General features: G+C 52.0%; 1 protein-coding gene across 1 annotated transcript; it reads left to right on the forward strand.

The window, feature by feature from the left end:
* Positions 1–12,339: 12,339 nt before the first annotated feature.
* Positions 12,340–13,218, forward strand: OLIG2 (oligodendrocyte transcription factor 2; the record flags this gene model as incomplete). Its single annotated transcript, XM_080613926.1, has 1 exon — positions 12,340–13,218. One exon carries the CDS (start codon positions 12,340–12,342, stop codon positions 13,216–13,218), a length of 879 nt encoding a protein of 292 aa, XP_080470052.1.
* Positions 13,219–22,457: the final 9,239 nt, after the last annotated feature.

The raw sequence follows: 22,457 nt of genomic DNA on the forward strand, positions 1-22,457 counted from the left end.
AGACGGATGGCCAAGTGTTCCTTGCTGTGGCAGCCAGCAGCAAAGACAATGCCTCCATAAAACATCAGGGAAGGGAATGGGAAGTTAAATAAACTGACTTCTCAAGTAGGAAGCCCATAAATACAAACCCAGTGATGAGTACTGAGGACCACCCCAGGGGATGCATGGGGAGCACCACTGCCCTGAGACACCAGTGGGACGTTGCTTCCCCTAGCAGTCAGGACAGGACCTTCACCCAGTCTTCAGCCAGCAGACGATGGCTTGAATGTCCTGTTTCCTACAGTGACCGTGCTGTCACAGCCGTACAGCTCCAGCACCTGCCCCAGCTCACTCAGGTACCACGTAGGGGACCCCAAGTCCCAGCAATGGACTTTTCCTCTCTTCAAGGCTGTTAGTAGTCCAACGCAGCAAGCGTGCCAGGACTGGCCACATAGGTAAGAGGTTTCTTTTTGCCTTATGGTTCATCCTCCATGATGGCTTACAGTACCAGCTGGAACTGGGCATAAAACTATTTGTCATTTTACTGCTGAACAAACAGTTTGCAAAGAGCAGCCTCAGGGAAGGCGCAATGTATCGAGGTTTCTGGTGCTGTTGATTAGATTGAAGACTTGGAGCATGATCCTTCATCCCCACACTGGCAGCGGCATGGAGATTTAGCTCTCAATATTCATTTTCCAGTTCCTAAAAGTTTCAGGTTCACATCTGGCTGCAATCTATATTATGGAGGCCTAGTTCAGATCTCCACTCTGAATACCTCAGAGGCTGCTCTAGTTTTGATGCAAGGCAGAGGCTGCCAGCGATATGCAGGTATGCTGGGAAGTGCAGCACGTGCAGCACACAGAGACAGCTTTTCAGTCACTTGTGTCCCTAACTGATGGGCAAGCCCAGCGGTGTCCTACCTCTGCACTGACTGATTTCATTAGGTCTCATTTTCTCCTTCAAAGCTCTAGGAAGTTTCAAAGCATCCAGCATGTCAACACGAGTCTCAAGTCATCACAACAATATCGCAGCTAATGAGATCAAAGAAGAAGTTGTTATCTCATCCCTCCTGCCAAAATCTGCAGGCAGCCAGTGGGACAGCTGACTGGGAACATCCAGATTTTGACTGGTACCGGCTCCCTGTCTGATGAACATGCTCTGTAAACCAGGAGAGAAGTGGTGCACAGGAGGGAAGGCAGATTCCTTGGTGCAGAATTTGGAAATTGAAAGTAGCATCTATTCAGCTCCTCCAAGCATTTTCAAAAGACTCGCAAGGCTCCAGTTGCCATTGTGCTGCTGGTAATTCTGTGTCACAACTAATTACTGCCTAATAGCCGTTGTGGGGACAAAGTCCCTGGTTTAAAAGAGAAGTCTATTTCGTCTCGCATTCAGGCCTAATCTGACCCTGAATAGCAGAGATTACATGAGGTAATACAGCAGTTATTTCTACCTGCTGTAGTTCATAAGCTCCATCTCCAGCTGAGGCAAAAAACCCCTCCCGCTTTACAAAGATTATTTGTCATTAAAATGTTCAGTAGCTTTTTTTCTTTTTTTTTTTTTTTTTTTTTTTTTAAATCTGGATGTTGCCTACACTTTCAGAAAGGTTTTTGAAGGAAGATTAGCAGGATTAGGAAAGGTTCACATATGTTCAGCTTCACTATTGGTATTCAAGACATCACAACTCCACCACCACCCAGGAAGCCCAAGAAAACTGAGAGTGGAGACAGAGAGGCAGAAAGAAAAAGGCCTCCTGGCCAGAGAAAGCGAAAACCACTCCAGCAAGTAAAACAGTTGAGTCAGACCCAGGGCTGCAGAGGCTGTCACACCGCAGAAATCATTGCCTTTCACTCCAGCACAGCACAGCTCAGCTCTTATTCAGCATCTGATAACTGTGTGTGCCTGCAGTCTTGCTTGCGGGCCAGTCTTGCTCCCCTGCTAACAGCCCAAGCAGATGCTGTGTGAGAAATTTGCAGCCAAAGAGGAGCATTTCCACAGGCAGATACAAGCCTTGAAACACTTTAGCTCTAGGCGCAAATGCCCACAACAAAGCCAGAGGGAAATGCATGCAACCCACTCGAGAGGTGTCTGACCACGACCTGGTAGCATCGAGTGGTCTGCACAGACCAGGCACTGAACGGCAAACAGGTGAAACCACCCATGTGTATCCACAAAGGATGGGAAAAGCAGTACAGGTGCCAGGACACAGCTCCTTGTAGCCCTACTGGTCACCCTCAGGGTCCTCAGCACTTTTTATAGTGTCCTGGGGGACACAGAGCTGACATGAAAGTGCCTTGCTCTGTTCTGCCAGACACTTGCCAAGAAGTCATGAAACTAGACCATGTCCATAAGAAAACCACTTGTTCCCTTGGAGGCATTTAACCTCAGCAAGGGCACAGGTCCCTTCCTCAGGATGCATCCTATGCCCAGGACAGCACAACACATTGGTTGTATCTCTTCAGAGTTATGGTGGGAGGAAAGCGGGCTGGAAATACAGTGTGGGGAGAAGCCTTTGGGGCAACCAGCATAAACCATGTCCTTGCCGGTAGACCTCAAAATTACATTCCCATAGTTCTCATGTTTTGAGAATGAACATACTTTTCTCCTTGTTTTGGATTTTCCAAAAAGCCTTCAAGCTAACCTTAGTGTTTTTTCTCCTACCTTGACCATTCTTCCTCACCAACACCTCTGCCCCCCCTCCTTACTCCTCGAGAAGCTCACTCCTAAAACTGCCTCACTTCACACCTTTCCTCCATTCCCCATCCCCAGAAACACCCCTTGCCCACTGCACCTTTCCCACTCCCTTTCCTCTCCCAAGAGCTTGCATTTCTGCCCTCTCTCAGTAAATGCTCCTGGTCCTTCCCAAGCTTTTCCCTCAAAAGTTGATTGACCTGAGCCTCCTTGTTGCCTTGTAGGTCAGGCTCCTTCCCAAGCCCTCCTGGTTTCCCTGCCCCAGCCCCTCCTTGCAACTCCATGCCAGGAGCCTCAGCAGCTAACACGAGATGTGGCCATGAACAGCAAAGCCTCAGCTGCTGTGGGGTTTTGGCAATGAAACCCTTCCAGTTCCTGCGGGAGCCTTACCCTTGGAGGCAGCTCTGGAGGATGTGTGTCTCTGGCAAAGCACACCAGGCATAGTCCATGGATTGACAGGGGGAGGCTTCATGTGGAACTGCTAAAGCAAACAATGTTATTTAAGGCATTTATATTTTCACTTGCGAACATTTTCTTCAAGCAGTTCCAAAGGAACATGTGCTTTAAATCGCAGTGCCTCGATGAAGCGAGCCCCAGGCGCACGTGGGAGTAGGTTAGGGCCGCCACTCCAGCCGGACAAACACAGCTCCGCACTCGGCAAAGGGAGAAACAGTGCGAAGAACCCAAGGTAATAAATTCAGCATGTTACACAAAAGGTCAAAACTCCTGCCAGCGTGTTACCGAAAGCGAGGAATCTTTCCTCTTTTTTTTTCCTTCAGCAAGTACGTAAAATCCTGGCCGACTGAAGAACATCTTTTTGTAGCTCCACAGCTTGGGGAGGCACTGTCTATGAAGGATCTTTCAAATAGGAAAGGGAGGGGGGCAACTACAGCACAGGAACACCCACATTTGCAGTGTGACAGGCATCAAAATGGGGGGGCTGTTCTCATTAAGCAAAGAGGGGTTCTTCAAGCATAGCACGGGGCAAGAGGGCCACCAAGTACTGTGAAATGCTGTCATACGTGAGTCTGCAAAAGTACTTCCTCCAAGTTTCAAGTGGTCTGGCTGGTGCATCGGCTCCTGTGAACATGAATCCCTTCGGGATGGTTCATGTTTTAGGAAGGGAGAGAGGAAGAGACCACAGGAACTTCAGATCCAAAGCATCAAAACTTATACTTTCAGATAACCCTCATCTGGTTTTTGCATTTGAGACAATATTAAAAATCCTGGGTGATCTGGCATTTGCACAGCATTTAGTTTTGGATAATACCTTTTTTTTTTACTTTTACCATGGTGCTATACAGGTTTTATCTTTTTCAGGCAGATGAATGACAGCTCATGCTTGCTGAGGGTATCGATTCAGAGTTTTATTTGGAAAAGCACATATACAGTGCCCCCCCTAAAGTAAGACTTTTTTCTGGAAAAGGGAATCAAACTTCACTTCCAGTATAGATTTGATTAATTCCCCTGGAGGTTCTCACTCCTTTGGGATCATCAAGAGTTTTGTCACAGCTTGAGTTTGTCTATTCCTTCAAATCTTATTATTATTGCTCAGTTGAATGCTGAAAAACAGCACATGCAAAACTCAATGCTGCTCTCCTACTTCAGCATCTCTCCCACACCTGGAAGGGCACATCTTAGACAGCAACAAGGGATGACCTGCCATAATCCAAACAGTGGGAAGCCCAACATGAGTGTGGTTTTACTTTGTATTCCATTTTCCTTCTTGTTCTTAACAGGAAAAATATAAAAGGAAAAAGAGGGGGACCCAAACCACTGTGAATAACTCTGCTCAAGTGTTTTACACAGACAGTGGCAGGGGGCCAGGCCCTGCAGCCCATCTCCGCATCCATTCCCAGGATGCAGGGGGAAGAGCACAAGTGCATATTCATGAGTAGGAGGAGGCCTTGCCTGCACGATATCGAATGTGTTGGCTGAGTTCCTTGAAAAAAGCAGCTATTTTCTGTTTCTTCTGCTATTAGTAGCATCCCTTCCACGCAGCAGCGGGTTAATGCACAGAGGCAAGGCAAGCATCACCATGGCCCGCGTGTGTGTGCAGCCTTGCTCCCAGCCTCAGCAGTGCACATTTCCCCAGGAGTTCAAGGGATGTGCTGCATTTTTTATGGTCTTTAAAATCAGTGGCAAATCCCCATCTTGCCTCAGCTGCACCCCTGAAGCCAGCCCATGGGAGCTGCAGTGGGGTAAATTCCTGGACTACCTTAGCACATCACTGAAGGCTTCTCTCCTGTTGCCAAGGGATAGCTGGCAGGAGGTGGCAGGAGGCCTTCGCAGGTGGTATCAGATCTTCAGCTCCACCATCAGCTGGTGAATCTGGGACCCCCCACTGTGAGCAGGTCCTGTGGGCATCACTCTGCAAAGGTAAAGAAGAGCCACATGAAAGGCAACACACTGCCTTCCTGTGTTGTGTCCAGATGGCCAGGAGTAACCCCCCTCCCAGCTAAATATCTCGGGGATGGAGCTTGCAGATATAACCAAATAGCTAGAAAGTAGCTATTGCCTGGCTGGCCCAGCAAAGTTGGGAAGAGTCGATGAGAGACATATGGTCCCGGTACTCCCTAAAAAAATATAATTGCTATCTTCAGGTGGCCGCACATCCTCTCCTTCTAATGAGTAAGATATTTAAAGTCCTGAACTGTTTATGTGACATTTCAATAAATAATGCGGAGATTTGACAACATTTCCATATTCCTCCTTTAATGTCTGAATGTCTCTGACTTAATCCCAGTTCCTTGGCATTTATTACTGTTTGTTACACTAACAAGTGAGATTATGAGAATTCTAATGAAGCCTTCCAGTGAAAAACTCCGTGATTAAAATGCCATAATAACAGTTGCATGCATTTATGTGCCTGATTATCATAATCTATTTAGCACAAGTAAACATACAAACAGAAGGAGAAAAGTGAGCCCACTGACACTTCAGCTAAAGGAGAATTGGAAATGAGGGAGGAACAATGTAAATATGTAAATGTCTCTGTGTATTCTTTTTATCTTTTTTTCTCATCCTTGCTTTTTTCCCCCCCTGTTTGCTAATGAGACATCTATGGTTCATCACATGTGGTCCCCCTTTGCTTGGCCGAGGTGCAGTTTTTGGGCCATCTGCTGGGGCCACTGTCCTGGACAATGCCACCCAGAAAGCAAGGGAGACGTTCGCTGCAACCTTTGACATCATGGGCGACAAGAGATGGTGTCATACAGACTCAAGGCTTTGATATGTTCATTCCAAATGCTTAGTTCAGCTGTTCCTCCATTAATGCAAGTCCCGGTATGACACAGGAAGGCAACAGCCCCCCAAAACTCTCAACAAATTGAGGAGGGATTTCACCAGATTTCTAGTATAGACTTCTGTTACCCAGCCATTTTTTAGTCCTCTTTTTTTACCACATTAAAGAACAGATCAGCTGAGAACTTCTTCATCCCAAGGGTCAAGGGTCTCCTGTAACGCTGGCCAGGGAGTGGTTCAGCATGAGCCTGACTGTTGTCGCCACTGTATGAAACCCATTCTGAAGGGCACCAACACCTTCAGGTGCTAGATCATTTCCAATATGAGTACAGCAACAAAATTCTTTGGGCTCAGTCAGGCTCAGTCATTAGCCTATTAGCATCAGGATTTTTCAAGCATTTTTCTTCTGAGAACAGGGCAGGGACAGGACGAAGGGATAATGGTGAAATGTGGAAAACAAAAAATAATTAAAAAGCTGCCCAGGAAACTCAAAATGAGAACTAAAAGTCTGTGCCGTATTATATGGGAATTTCGGGGAGGGGGGGGAGGAATAAAAGGAGAGTAAAATATGATTTTCTATACTAAATAAAGCCCTAACAAGGGCACTTCATTTTTTCTTCAGAGGAGATACACCCATTTGTGCCGGGGCTTTCTTTGCCTTTTCATCTGTATGACACACTTCTCTTTCCCAAATTCAGGCCCTGCTGCAGAGACCATGGGACGAAGGCAGCTCAGGCCAGTTCGCTGGGTTGAGCATGTAAGTGATCTAATCCCCTTGGTGTTCGGCTTGGCCAGTGCAGAGCAAAACCCTCCACTGGAGGAGAAGCTCAGTTCTATCTCCTGTGAAACCAAACACTGTGTGTGGCTGGGCAAACCACAGCATAGGTATGCAATTCCAGCTCTGTTTCCGTGCCTCTGTCCATCTAAAAGCCAATCTTAGCAGTTGCATTGATTTCTTTTGGATATTCTCACTGCTCCTTCCCCATTACAGCAGCTCAGTTTGGGAGGATTTGCATATGAGGGACAGCACCAAGCGTGGGGAAAGTTAAACACATCATTTTTCACCAGTATTGTAACAGAGCTGTACATTGACTAACCAACAGCCAAGGCTGGCAGGTTTTCACCTCCCTTCTCTGGGTCTAAGGAAAGGCATGATGCACAGCAGAGCTCTGCTTGGTGAGGTGACACTTCTGCAGACTAGAAATGCTTCGCCAGACACATAGAAACAGTGTCACACAGGTATTTCTCTACACAGCACTGAAAAACAAACCTCAGCATGAAGGTGATCCTGAGAAGAGCTTGAACACTTTATGACATGACAATCAATGGGTGCCTGCCCAGGATGCCCAGGACAGGAGATGCAAGCAGGGCAGCACAGCACTTTGTGTTTCAGGCTCTCCCTCATTTGCCCATAGGCGATGGTATTGTCAATGAGAAGTTAAATTGGTGGTGACACATAGCAGCTGTTAAAATTAAATAGCAATCATAGAATCATAGAATGGTTTGGACTGGAAAGGACCTGAAATATCATCTAGTTCCAATGCCCCTGCCATGGGCAGGAACACTTTCCACTAGACCAGGTTGCTCAAAGTCCCATTCAGCCTGGCCTTGGTATATAAGCTTTAGGAATTGTCTTTCATTAAGGCAATAAAATGATGGGATGGAGTTATCTGTTGCATCTTTAGTTTTTTCTCCAGCAACATCTTAAGTGAAATCCTACTATGTCTTGTAAAAAAACCCCACAGCATCTTGCATTAAACACAACAAATGGTGGTCAGAACACTTCTGTGTCTTACACCTGCACTGAGGAATTAAAAGGAGTCTGCATGAAGGTCAGAGAAAGTCAGTCCCCATTACTTTCGTGGGTGTGAGACTTGTGCAAGTAAATGGTGTGCTTGAGAGGAGGGATGAATGAGCCTGGAAGATGTAAGACATGGAATCTAGCCTGGGTTTTAAATAGTGATCTAATTATTTTCTCATGGATGACAGCAGGGTCATAAGTGACAAAAGTTTATTTATAAAGAGAGTTTTTTTCTGCTAGATGAGAATAGGAGATGGCCTATTTCCTGCGTATTTTTAATCCTGCAAATACCACAAACATCAGCTCTGGTATTGCTGAGACTTCCCCTGGGTGACTCCTGTGAAGCTTTCCCAGTCTGTGATTGAATGGGAAGACGTGCTGAGATTTTGACAAAAGCCATGTGTCTCCAACATTTCAAGCAAACAAATGTTAACAAAAAAAAATTTAGCACTGGAAAAAGAGCCCTAAGGGGATAGAAATTACTGCCCTGCTCAATGAACTTGAGTCCCTAACTTGGAGATCACAGGTATTAAATGTGTTAGTTGGGCAGGTGGACTTCACTTGTAAGTCCAGAACAATAGCCAAAAAAAAAAATATTTGAAGCTCATTAAGATGCAGCTGGGGGGAAATAAATGAATAAATAAATGAGGGGGAAAAAAAAAAAAAAAGGAAGAAAAGGGTCAAACCTGAACCTTCAAGAAGTTATTCTCTGCCCTGCCCTCCACTCATACCTTTAAGCAGTGGGCATAGAGCTTGCAGGCAACCCCCACATTCTCATGTCTTCAGTGTCAGGTGCTGAGATTTCTGGTCTGGAGCTGTTAGTGAGGAGAGGCGGCAACTGTGACCCCTGCGAATTCCCTGAAGACCACACTCCACTCTCAACTGCAAAGTTTAAAAGGCTCTGGAGCAGCAAAGCCCAATTCGGATCCCATGGCCCTGCTAACAGATGGGAGGCAGACAGCACTGGGGATCAGGCTTTACAGTTTCTGAGGCATCATTGAAACTGTTTTCAGCTGCCAATCCTCAAGAAGCCGTGGTCACACACAGGCTCTTCATCCTTCGGATGCCTTAGATTCCTCACAGCAGGGCAGGGGTAGTTTTGGCTTGGCTGTGAGGTATCCATGAGGAAAGGACCCTGGGCCATAGGTCTTGGGGGAATAGAGGCAATAACAATCCCAAGTAATAACCTAATGACATTCCGAGTGCTTTTCAACATGAAAGCAACAGTCTGGTTTTTATTAAGTTATCACTTCATCATGTTCCCTGATTGCCTTCGTTCATGCCTGAGCTGCCTGCAGTCCCGCCTTAAAAAAAAAAAAAAAAAAAAAAAAGGTAAAAAAATACATATTTATAGGTAAGAAAATAGGCTCTGCTCCACATTTTAGTGTCAAAAGCAAGTTGAGGTGAAGAGCTTCTCCAGGAGCCCTCCCGGGCTGCTTTCCCGGGACGCACCTACAATGAAAGGTGGTTTCCAATACTGAGCCTTGTTGACCCAAGGGGAGGACGTGTGACAATTTGACATCTCACTGCAAAGATCATCCCTTGCACCCCCTCCTCCTTCCGACGAGGACGGCAGAGAAGCACCGCCTCTCCGCCACCGCGCCGCACGGCAGCAGCCCCGGCCCTGCGCAAGCCCCGCGGGCTGCAGGCGGGACAGAGTTCACATCCAGACAGACGGACGGTGATCATCCAAGGCATCACTCACCCCGTTACGGACATAAACCCCAGTTTCTCCGAGGCGGTGGCAGGGGCTTCCTTGGGGGGGGGGGGGGGGGGGAGAAGGGAGCAAAGGAAAAAAGGAAAAAGGGGTGGAAGGAAGAAAAGGAAAAAAGGGGGGGAAACAGAAGGAAGTAAATGTAAACAAGTAGAAGAAAGTAAAAGGAAAAAAGAGGGGAAAGGAAAAAAAAGGAAGGAAAACGAAAAGCAAAAAGAAAACGAAAAAAGTAAACGAAAAAAAGGAAAAGGAAAATAGGAGAAAAGGAAAAGGGAAAAAAAAAAAGAAAAAGGAAAAAAGAAAAAAAAAGAAAAAAGGGGAAAAGGGGAAAAAGGGAAAAGGGGAAAAGGAAAACGAAGGGGAAAAGAAAAGGAAAACGAAAACGAAAACGAAAAGGAAAAGGAAAAAGGAAAAGGGAGGAGTCTGCTGCGCAATTCTCCTTCTCCAGGACTCCTGAGGTGCTCGGCAGCGCCCAGCAGCAGCCCATCTCCACTCAACAGAGGCAGAGGCCGCCAGGCTCCACCCGGGCTCCCGGCGCCTCGGGGGCTCCTACCCGGCAGCGACGGAGCCCTCAGGTCTTGGTGGAGAGCGGCCTGCCCGGTCCCGTGCCCAGGATGATGAAGAGGCTGGTGACACCCTGTCCCCCTGAGCTGAGCCGCCGCAGTGTCTCCGCGGGGTTGCCGCAAACTCGACGGGAAGGACGGGCTCCGCCATCGTTTGGGATGCAGAGGGGAGACTTGTTCGACCTTTTAAGAAGGAAAGGTCCCAGCCTTTTAAGAAGGAGAATTACCAAGCCCTAGGAGGCGGAAAGGGGGACTAGAGATGCCGGCATTTTCCTGGTTTTCGCCCCAGCACCGCGGCCCCGGTGCGCCCCCCTCTCCTATCCCACCGCCCCGCCTGGCCGGCCCGGGGCCTGTTCCATCTTGCTGGATCAGGGCTGCCCGGGAAAGGCGCCGAGGCTTAATTAGTTGTGCTCGGTTTTGCCGTGTTTTATGCAGCTCCAACAATGCGCCGTATAGAGCCATCAGTCAAAAGGCAGAGGCAGGCTTCCTGCTGCCGCCTCGCCGCTCCCCGACCATGAAATAAATGCAAAGTTTGCACAGACGTGTGTGTGTGCCCCCTCCCCGCCCCCGCTGCTCACCCACCTCCGGGGCTCTGCCCCAGCTCCCCCCGCAGTACCCCTCTCCATCCGCGGGAGGAGGAGGGGGTGTCCCTCAGCCTCCACCTCCCGGGCTTCTCAGCTCCACGGGCAGGTGCGGGCACCGGGGGCCGAGGGTAGCCCGGGGCACTTTCCGAGTGGCCGGGCACCGGGGGCCGGTCGGGCGGCAGAGGGACACACGCCGGGCGGCGGGCAGCGAGGGGCGGCAGCGGGCCCGGCTGTCGCTGGGACAGATTTTCCCTAATTGACCTGTTACGGATCATCCCCGCAACCGTTGGGAAACACATTTCCACGCTTCACTTCTTAACGTTTTAAATACATATTTAACGGATGGTTGAGGCTTGCCGGGCCAGCTGGGAAACACACGGGTGTAAAAATAATACAACAAAGGCAAAGTGTCGGGGGCGGGGGGGAATGCAGGGGGGATTTACTCCGGTGGGTGGAAGCCCCGACCCTGTTGCACGGAGAAGCCGGAGCGAGAGAGATCGCAGAAAGCCGGGCGAGGCGCGCAGGGAGGAGTGAGGCATTTCCGAAGGTCATTTGTTTGTTAATGTCCTTTCCGCTTTCTTTCTCTCCCCTATCCCGCTACGGACTCGCTGGAGGGCACTTTGGAGGCAAGGTCTGGTGGTCACTCGGGCTTCTTCTCCCGATCGCTGCGGGGCCGGAGCCGGGGGCCCCCGCTGGGGCTGCCCTTCACCGCCCGGCGGCCTCCACGGGGAAATCCGTTTGTGGGAAACGGAGTGCCCAAAATCGCTTTTCTTCTTCTCCCCTTTCGACTCCCTTTGCAGCGCTTAAGGGGAGGAAGGAGTGGGGAAAGAGAACGACCAGGATGGGGGAAGGAGGAGGTACCCGCCAGGGGAAGCGCGCCGGCAGCCGGGTGCGCGTAGCGGGGCCGCGGCTAAGCGCTCCCCTGCGGGACGGGACGGGGCACAGGGAAACACGAACGTGCTAGCGGGAGCCGGGCAGCTCTGCCGCCCCGAGGGCGCTGCGGCGGCAGGGCCAGGGGCTGTTTGTCCCATGTCCGTCCCCGTTCTCGTCCCGCCCCCCCAACAGCTGTTCCCGGCGCTGTCATTGTTGCATTTTATTATGGATTTGACAAAAGTCCCTCTCCCCCGCCGCGCCCCCCCGCCGGGCTCCCCGCGCCGCTGCCGCCCGTCGCCCCCCTCCGCGGCCGCCCGCCCCATCGAGCCGGACCGGCCCCGGTGACATCAGCTGCCCCCCCCGGTCGCCTCCCCCCCCTCCGCCGCCGCCGCCGATTGGCGCAGCCCCCCTCCCGCCCGGTGACATCGTTTCTCCCCGGCGTGGCTATAAAGCCGCCGCTGCCGCCGCCGCAAGGTGCGCGCTGCTGCCGTGCTCGCCCGTCACGGCGCGCCGCTCCCCACGGCCGCCTCGCGCACGGTAAGTGCCCCTAGCGCCCTCGCCCCCCGGCGTGGTATCCCCGAGCCGCCGGCCCGGCGGAGAGGCGCTGCGGGAGGGAGGGAGGGACGGGACAGGACCCGGAGAGAGGGGACGGGAAGGGACGGGACGGGAGGAACCCCCCCGAGGGCTGGAGGCTGGCGGGCAGCGGGACCTGACTCGCCGCGGGCTCTGGTCCCCGGCCCCGCGGAGCAGCGGAGGAGCGGGCTCACCGACGTGTCGGGCGGGAGGCTGCAGAGCCCAGCGAAGTTTCGGCGGGCGCTGATCCGAGGCCGCATACGGGCTCTCTCACCTCCCCGCAGGCAGCCCGGTGCGCGCCGCCGTCCCGCCCGGCTGGCCATGGACTCGGACGCCAGCCTGGTCTCCAGCCGCCCGTCCTCCCCGGAGCCCGATGACCTCTTCCTCACCGCCAGGAATAAAGGCAGCGGCGGGGGCTTCACGGGCGGCACCGTGTCCAGCTCCACGCAGAGCGACTCCCCGCCGGAGCTGAGCGCCGAGTTGCGCAGCGCCATGAGCGCTGCCGGGGTGGTGGTGGTGGACAAGCTGGGCTTCAAGTCCTCGTCTTCGTCCTCCTCCTCGTCCTCCTCGTCCTCCTCCAAGAAGGACAAGAAGCAGATGACGGAGCCGGAGCTGCAGCAGCTGCGGCTGAAGATCAACAGCCGGGAGCGCAAGCGGATGCATGACCTGAACATCGCCATGGACGGGCTGCGGGAGGTGATGCCCTATGCCCACGGCCCGTCGGTGCGCAAGCTCTCCAAAATCGCCACGCTCCTCCTGGCGCGCAACTACATCCTCATGCTCACCAACTCCCTGGAGGAGATGAAGCGCCTGGTCAGCGAGATTTACGGCGGGCACCATGCCGGCTTCCACCCCGCAGCCTGCCCCGGCGGCATGGGCGCCCACTCCGCCCCGCTGCCCGGCCACCCGGGCCACCCGGCCTCGCACCCCGTGCACCACTCCATCCTACCCCCCGCCGCTGTCTCCAGTGCTTCCCTGCCGGGCTCCGGCCTCTCGGCCGTCAGCTCCATCCGGCCCCCCCACGGGCTCCTCAAGTCTCCCTCGGCCGCCGCCGCTGCCGCCCCGCTGGGCAGCGGCTTCCAGCACTGGGGGGGGATGCCCTGCCCCTGCAGCATGTGTCAGGTGTCGGCCCCGCCACACCACCACGTCTCCGGCATGGGCACCGCCAGCCTCCCCAGATTAGCCACCGACACCAAATGAGCCCCTCGGCGGGGCCGCCCCGGGCCGCCCCAGCACTTCCAGGACCTACAAACACGGCCGCCCATCCGTCCGTCAGCCCCCTCCGCTCCCGGGGCCGCCGGAGGGGCGGCGAGAGGGGATGGAGCCAGCCCGGGGTCTGCCCTTCTCCCAAAACGCGGGGAACGCCAGCCCGACACGAGCAAACGCCCGCTCATCCTCCCGTATTTTGATTTTACCTTGTTGTGGGTTACTCCGCTGGGAGGGGAAAACAATCCTAGGCCCGTCGCAAGTGGAGGAACCAAAACTGCAGAGGGGTTTCTACTCGTTTGTTTGTTCGTTTGTTTGTTCGTTCCCCCCTTCCCGGTTTCGTTTCTACAAGAGGAGCCTTTGGAGCCATTGCCGGGTCCCAGCCTGGCCCAGAAAGCCCATCCCTTGTGCACCCGGCCGCCGCTCCGTGTTCGCCTGGCACCGGCGGGGAGCAGCAGGGCTCCGGGAGGAAGTGAGGCCAGGGAAGCCGGTTTATCCCTCCTCTTTCAACTGCTCCCCCGGGTTTCTTTCTGGTTCGGGCTATGTAAATATACCGTTCAACGGCAGCGGCGCGAGTCCGCTCTGCTTGAGCTTGCTGTCCGTGCGCTTGTCCTGTGTAAGCCTCATGGGTGAGGAGGGGTCGGTCTCCTGTGATTTCGTTCATTTGGGTTCTCGGGGGGTGTTGGGTTTGGGGGATGGTTTATTGTTATTTTTTTTTTAAGTGTATAACATGGTTTCGTTTTGGGGTTGTTTTGGGGTTGTTTTTCGTTCCTGCCACCTTTAACAAAGTTTGAATAATGCTCTTTATGTGTAGGAACTTTCACACTTGTCCGTGTTGCAATACTGAGAACTTGGGCTTGTTTCTGACATAACAACTTTTCTTATCGCTGCCCCTTGCAGAGATTTTATCATCTGTTTATTTTTGTAAAAAAAAAAAAAAAAAAAAAAAAAAAACAGGAAAAAAGAAAAAAAGTTGCTAAATAATATTTATTTCTTGTTTGGTTGCAAAAAAAAAAAATTCACTGTCGAGATTTTAAATAATAAAGAAAAAAAAAGCATTTTAAATAAAGGGCTTTATCCTCTTCCTTGCTGCTCCGAGGCGCCTGTAGCGGCGGGGGTGCGGGGCAGCGGCAGGGACCTGCCGCTGAGCGGGGAGGGGATGGAGGCGTCTGAGGCTCATCCTTGCCTCTTCCCGGTATTTTTTGTTACTTCGCTTCGCCGGATAACCGAAACCGTTTGAGGGGTTTCTTCCCCTCGTTTGTTCCTCCGACAGTAAGGGCGGCAAGGAAAGAAACGACCGTTCCTGGGTTCCGAATGTGAACATTTTTCTGGCTACCGAATCCAGCGCTTGGCAAGAGCTAAATATTAATTAGGGGAAAGGAAACGTTCAACTTGGCTGTGGGGCGTTTGGTCATTGCAATGGCTTCTATGCACTTGACCTTCAACCAAAATCCAACCAAACAAAAACCCACGAAAGGAAAATTATTTGGGGTCAGTCTTCTATTTTCAATTGTTATTATTATTTTTCCTCCCAAAGCGGATACCACCTCTCTCCGTGTATACTTGAGTAGTTCTGTACTCAGGTGTTATTTGGGCAGGAAATATCTCGCCTTTTCTCAAACCCCAAGGAGAGGGCTTTCTTCACGCACTCAGAGTGCGGGGCTTACTCTTTTTCTTCAGGGACAAGGAGAACAACCCAAGTGAATCCCGGTTTTTGAGGACAAGCAGTTCGGCAGCTCTTCGGGGGGCCGGTGCAGGCAGTGGGTCCGATTGTGGGTCCCACCTTCCCGCCTCTGCCCGCCCCGGGGAGGGGGCATGGACACCACGAATCCCGCGTCCTTGCCCAAGCAAACCCTAACACCTCTCTCTCTCTCTCTCCCTCTCGATAAATGGCTAGACAGCGATTTAAAATAACTAATTGGCTACATACGCATAAATACAACATCGCGCGAGCACACGCACACACACATATATATAATAACAAGCTAGGGAGGAGTTTTGGGCACACAGACACCCGCGGGGAAATGAGGGCGAGCCCGGACCCGTAGGACTTTTTATTTTACTGTGTAAAGAGAAGCGGTTCCCTGTCGGGCGGGGCCCCTCTCGTGTGTGACGCGGTCCTGGTCCCATTCCGACAGCCCCGCCGGGCTTCTGCCTCGCTAGGTTTGCTCCTTGCTTCAGCGGCTCGCACCACGCCAACCATTTCAGAGTAGGGAAACCCGGGTCGGAAAGGAGTGCCCCTCATCCCAGCATCCCTCCAGTGATGATAAATAGTCCTCCCACTCTTCTTCTCCAGAGAGTCCCAGCCCAGCCTCCCTCGGCCCCTGGAGAGAAGGAACTCCCTTTCCAAGAGCCCTCCGTAAGGATTTTGACAAACAAAACCCGCTTAACGCTGGGAGGGACGAAGCCCCCGGGACTGACACCAAGCATCCAGCGGATCACCCGAGTGTCTTTCTCATCAGGAGAAATGGCCCTGACGCCGGTAGCCAGGAGGGGGCCGGCGCTGCCCCTCTCTTTAAAGGCGACCTTAGGGTGCTAACCCTGTGTCAGTCTGTGGCTCTGAAGGCGATTCTGGCCGTACAAGACCCTCCGCTTCTGCCTTCTCCGCTGATGGAAGCGGATAAATTGGTGCAAACCCGGGGCTGACAGCCAGGTGTCTGTGAGTGGTTTGAGACAGCCTCCCCGACGGCCGCATCTCTGCCAGGCTTCGCTGCGCGTCAAAGGCCGGGCCGGGCCGCAGAACGGACAGAGGACACCCCAGTCCCCGTCGGAGCGCGGAGGCAAAGGCTGCTCTTCCGCGAGCCTGGGGGAGCTGAACCCCGCAGCGTCGCGGCGAGGACAGAGGCCTCCCGTCAAGCCAGTCTCGCTTGGGGAATAGCCCTCTTCTCCCCCGGTTTTGCTCCTCGAGCCCTGCTACCGGTGTCCTATACCCAGCCCTACCGTCATGTGTCACATCTCCCCAGTTTTTCCCATGTGTAGGGAGGCCGCAATAAGCAGAGCAGCTTTCCCAATTAGCGGAACTCCGGCGAGGGAGTGCCGCTGCGGAGGAAGGGCAGGAGCAGGTGAGAATTACAGGGAGCATCATTAGGAGCTTCTCTTTGTCTCTATTAAAGGCAATAATTAGCACCCTGACAGATGCAAGGGTCGGCAGTGGCCAGAAGCTGGTAAATCCTGCTCGGCTGCCTCCCTGATCGCGATCCCTTCCCCCCCGAGAGCAGTTCGTTTCCCGTTCCTAACAGGTGGCTCCAGAGAGTCCCCATGGGCATCACCTCCTGAGATGGGATGAGGGTGGTGTCGTGAAGATCCGGTTCTTTTGCGGGGGCATTTCGGCTTCGTCGGTGGCAAAGGCAGCGAGGGCAGCTTGCCCTCTCTGCAGCCCCCTGCCTGTCCGCTGCTACTCCTGTTGTGGCTGCGGTGAAGGGAGCCCCGGAGTTGGTGTCAGCCCCTCGGCCGGGCCGGGCCGGGCAGCCAGCTGTAATCATCCAGCCCCCTTCCTACTGAGCTACCTTCAAATGAAATTAGCCAGCCCACCGCCCTCCCGTCTGCCTTGTTCCCCATATGCTCCCCTGCACGAAGGAGTGTGCCGCAGGGCTCCCCTGATTGCATCGCCGGCAGCTGAAGCCGCGGCTCGGGCCAGATAGAGTTACGGGGACGGGGGGTAGCCCATATGCTCAACGCACACCGGCGGTGCTGCAGCGGGTCACTTGAGCCTCGGGCCTGGCCGCACCGCATCGCTCCCGCAGGCAGCCCCAGCTCCTCCTGCGCCCCCACCCCCGAGCTGGAGTGGCCCCCTAGTTCTCACGTGCTCACTCGTTAATCCCCGTTCCACCGAATTTAACTTTGTCTTCCCTGCAAACCGGACAGACCCCTCCCCTCACGTCCTTCCTGCTTTTTTAGGCTGTTTCAGGTCTATCGCGACTTGTCCCGACAGAAGGAGGGAGCCCCATCCTGCATAACGCGGCCCAGACAGCTCCCTCCGATGGCCCCATTCACACCCTCACCCCTGCCCTTTCGCCTTCCCTAGCTTCCTCCCCACTTTCTCCATCTCTTTCCCTCCTTCCCCACTTTCCCTTTGTCCCTTCCCTTTCCTGCCTCACCAGCCTTCCCAAGTACAGCACAGAAAGCAGGGAGAGGGTAGCCAGAGGTTGGTTACACATTTTAGGCAGAAACTGCAGTGCTTCAGGGAAGCCCAGGGAAAGGGAAAAGTTGGCCATATCAGGATACCCAGGCAGCTCCTTCACTCTCACCTCCATGATGCTCTCATCTCATTTCAACAGGGGATTTCTTCAGCCTCTGCCTAGCAAACTTTAAGCCAAGTAGCCCAAAATCTGCTGCAAAACCCCGGCCAAGGCATGCCGCTCCCTCCAGGGCCATGGCTCCTGTGAGGCACATGTGCTTCTGCAGGGAGGTATCAGGGCACCTGCTGTGCTCACCACTGATGTAGTTCCACGGGATGGAATCTGTCAGAGCCCCCTGCATGAGGCTGCAGGCTCCCTTCCTTTTCACTTGAAAGAATGTTTGGAGCAAGTATTCAAATCCCCCTCAACAGTTTTCCAAATATGAGTCTTTCAAATAAAAATGTGGAACTTTTTTATCTACAAATCTCTCCGCAGTAATACAAGCCTGCTCGGAGCAGGAGCTGCTTGCGGGGTGAGGTACGCCATCACAGGTTACATGCGTCCAGTTTTAAGGTGGAGAGGAAAAAATTCTTTTTTTTTCTTTCTCCTTGAGAACCTTACCATACTGATATTCTGGGGCCAAACTCCCCTCAGACATCACTGCAACCTCCCCATGCCAAGTCAGGGTGCTGGACATATCCTGTGATAACTGGGGTATCATTCCAGATACAAAAGCTAGAGCTGTGGCACAGCCCCAGGATGCTGTTTTCGTGGTTGGAAAGGTGGAAGACTGATGCCCCGTGTACCCTGGCAGCCTGCAAACTGTCTGAGCCATGCCCCAGAGGATACCCCACAGGCCACTGGAGTGACTGGAGCCAAACAGCCTCTGATGATACCACCAAGCCAGCAGCTCTCACTTGGTGTTGCGAGATGGTGCTTTCAGCATAGCTCTGATTTCCCTGTGTCAAGGTGGTGTTTCCATCTCTGTGTGAGATGGGGACTTCCATGCCCGTGACTCAATGTTACCCAGATCATTGGTTTTGAATGCGCAGCTGAGGGCCAGATTTTCTGAAGAGTTACCAGCATCTTCTCAAATGCTCATCACCCACGCCCAGCCCCGTGCTTCTGAAACCCTGGTTGCCCGCATAGGGGTTGTGATGGGAAGGGAGGTTTTCCAAAAAACCCTGGCTCCAGCCATGAGAGCTGGCCCTTTCCAACCTTCCAGCCCAGGTGGGTGCACATTAGAAATAAGCCTTGGGCACATTGCAGTCTGCCAGCCCTCTGTGGATTACAACGTCAGCAAAACTGAACTTCCCACCACAGGCATTTGTATTTAATGCATTCAAATATTTCTACTAAAAATTGTTGAAGGACACAGTAATTATAATGGTTGCAACAGAGCTATGAGACCATACCAGCTCTGCCTCTGCAAAAGGGCATTGGAATAGTCACTGGTTCAGCCTTTGAAAGTTCAAACAGGCTCTCATCTAACTGCCATCCCTCCTTGGATGGTGCTTCTGAAGGCAAGAGAGGTTTGGCATTGCTTTCAGTGGCTGCACGGCTGGATCCAACAGTTTTGCAGTCCATTCGCTTGAGAACAAGAAAGCAAGAGGTGAATGTGCAGCCTGTTCACCACACACACGCCTGAATAGCTCCGGGGGTGCTCAAACCTCTCAGGAGTTACAAACAGCCCAGGGTCGAGATCCTCCAAAAGCACAGCACTTACCCCAGGGCTTTTACCCTAAAAGATGGATGTAAATGCAAAAGAGTGTTTCCCTTTTTCATTCATCCCCATTCTTAGGATTAGCTTTAGAAGTTTTGTTCTGCCATTTATCTTCACTTGTTGGAGATGTCTTGACAAACTCCTGAGAATTAATTTCCCATCAGCTTTTTGCCTCCTCTTCTTGAACTGGCAGGTCAGATCTCACCATATGCATTAGAAGAGGTTATCTGGATGGGCCACCCTGCTCCATTGTCCCTTCTTATGCCTGTCCCTCTCCCAGCAGGAAACCAGTGTCATACACATGGAGAGAGCACTGAGGGAATCAGACTCCTCTTCCAAGCAGCCCTCCACTCCCTGCCTGTCATCAATCATTGCATCCCGCTGCCAAAACCAATACAATTGGATCAGGCCCAATACATGGGGTGTTTCCTGCAAGTCAGAAGTGTGCCTTTTAGTTTAATATATTCCCAATGTTGATCCTATTAGCAGGAAAAATCAATCAATCACTGTCAGCAAACATCACCAGGCTGCAGATTGATCACAGTGTCAGGATTGTTGGAGGATTCTGCAGATGCAGAAGGCATTTGTTAAATGCTATTTTCAGAGAGACATATACATATATGTATGAATGACACACATTTATACATGTCTTTGTCTGCTTAAAAACAGAAAACCACACAGTTCTTTTTTTGTGTGTGGCTGGTTGGGGTTTTTCTCTCCCAAAAGCAGTCCCAGTGCTAGTCACTTTTGAAAGAAAAATCCTCCTGAGTAGGAAACTAGCAGTTTTGGGAGGGGAGGAGCTTGTTTTGTTCCTCCTGAGGGAGTCCAGCTTGCTCTGGACTCCCTCAGGAGGAGGGTTTGGCTTGCTTTGCCTAAGGGAGGGGAAGCCGGAGATACATGCACTTCAGGGGCAAGAAGGCTACAGACTGGAATATCCAAAGAGCAGAGTTGGCACAGCAAAAGCCGTCAGTGTGCTCTGTGGAAGAGATAATCCATCAAGGTGTAAATCCAGCCATCCCCCTCCAGTGTTCAGCCTTCATCTGGGGCTGTGCTGAATAGCCTACCAAGTTCCTCTCCCCACATCCTCTGCTCCTTTCCACTACCAGAAATAATGCAACTCTTTAATGCTGCTCAAGCAACACAGAAAGGAGATTTACTCTTTGACGGGCAGCACAGGTTGTTGAGTGTACTGGAGCTGCAGGAACTCTTTCCCCATCCCAAACCTGGGAAAGCTTAGTGATTCTAAGAGCCAGGCAGAAGCCAGGGTTTTCCCTTGCCAGCCCCACCTTCTCAGTGACAGTGGAAAGCAGGTTGAACTCCCAGCTCTCTGTGGTGCTGTGAGTGGCAGGTTGCACCCAGCACAAAAGGCAGACAAAGAGGGGGGTGAGGGAGCCCTGCCCGAGGGTGAGTGTCCCAGAAGAGATAGGGAACTCTTTTTCCTAGTCAGAACTCCAGCCACAGTAAGCAAAAACCATGTGGGGGAAATGAGCTACGGTGAGAAAAACGTATTGAAGGGCTCTTGAGCTGAGAGATGAGAGAGGGGAGACTGTGTAACTATGGCCCCTTCCCCTGTGCTCTCTGGAATACATTCTGGGACTGTTTTTCCCGCAGGGGCTGAGTCTCTGCCAAGCACCGGGCAGAAGTGCTGTGAGGAAGGATTTGCCTTCTTGGAACCCTCCCTGTCTGCTCCTCACTTCTCAGAATAGCCAGTTCAAACCATTTGAGGCTGAGCTTGCAGGAGCCTTAAGCAAGAATCCCCTGAAAGCAAGTTTAAGTGGAGCCCTGACGATGGCTCCAGGAGTGATCTGTCCCGTATAAAATACCCCAGGTTTACTACAGGGGAATGTGCTCCATGTTAAACTGCTTTGTGCAGTGGAAGGGCAGCCTGGCGTAACCTGGGGACGGACCATGAAGTGGGCAGCTCCAACCTGCAACTCGGCAGCACACCCTGGCAGCAGCAGCCTCCCATCTCCCTCTTCAGGGAGAGTTTAACCAGAGTTGTTTTAAAGGAAGGAAGCACCCTCACAGGGATTGACTCTTCTTCCTAGCTCTCAGTTATGCTGAAGGTAGAGATGTAAGCAAAGAGCTTTCCCCAGATTGCACAGCCCTCCTCACCTGCAGGCTTTGCCCATGCAAATGCTGCACAATTTAATTATTCCCACATAGAAGTGCCAAAATCCCTCAATGGGAATGGAGCTTTCTGGTGGGAAGAGGAATGGACAGCAACGCCCCAGGCAGCTTTTAGAGGAAGGATGCATCACCCATCTGAGATCCTCACAAACAAAGCTGTACCCTGATCAGGACTTACCCCTGGGCTCTACTCGAGCACTGTCCTGTCATACAGACCTTGTAATCTGGCATCCCTGACCCAGAAGTAGGAGATGACCCCTGAAGACATCTGGCTTCAGGGTTACTGTCTCTTGTCCACAAAACCACAAAAAGCTGGTGAAGAAGAGGGGAGATGGGAGAAAGGGAGACAAATCCACAGCATACATGTCCTCAGAAGGGAGAAAATAAGCCCCTCCTGAGGTGGGGCTCTGAAGAGCAGGATTTGCTTGAGACAACACAATAAACACACAATTAAGATTCAATTTCTTCTTTCAGGTCTATGGGGGGAAAACGCTCGGTAGCTTCATTAACAAACCTGTTCCTAATCCTAACTATACAAACTGATCCTTCTGAAAAAAGCCAAAATTATATTAGCAGAAATCCACCCAGTCTTACAGAGTCTGCTAGTAAATGAACTTTTAATGTATTGAAAACATATTCATTATAATGTGTAAAGAGGCAATTTTCATTTTGTTTGCGTTCTTAATAGTGTGACAGTGTCTTGTTTGTGACTGCCCCTGGGTATAAGCTATCATTGTGTAACTTAATTAGATATTCTACATGCTAGTGTGAGGGACATATGTCTATTCACTGTAACAAACATCAAGAGTCTGCCACATGCTTTCATGTTTCTGCTATGTTGAAATAAAGGCAGAGCAAGTGCAAGCTCTCCCAAGGACCTGTGGCCCCAAACAGCTTGAACACAACCCGCCGGCATTCACCGATTGGTTACAGTTTATTAACAGCCCATAAACTTCTCATCTGCTCCTGGGCACTCGTCAGGGTTGTCACCTGCAACTGCCAAGAGCAGCACAATCGCTCTGCAGACGTGAATCGAGGTTTCTCAGACACCGCCTTCACTCACTCTCCCCTTCCTGGCTCTAGCGACACTTGCTTTATACTGGGCATGAAGTTGGTTGAAGTGACCCAAAATTAAAAAGACAAAGCCCACTGGCGGAGGCTTGGGAGAGCAGTAGCTGCAGAGAGGCTACAGCACTGCCGCATCCTTTCAGCTCACAAACACACACTGAGACACCGATGTGGTCAGGTTTCCAAATCCCAGC

The sequence above is a fragment of the Psittacula echo genome, assembly GCF_963264785.1.
Source record: "Psittacula echo genome assembly, chromosome: 3".
NCBI classification, from domain to species: Eukaryota; Metazoa; Chordata; class Aves; order Psittaciformes; family Psittacidae; genus Psittacula; species Psittacula echo.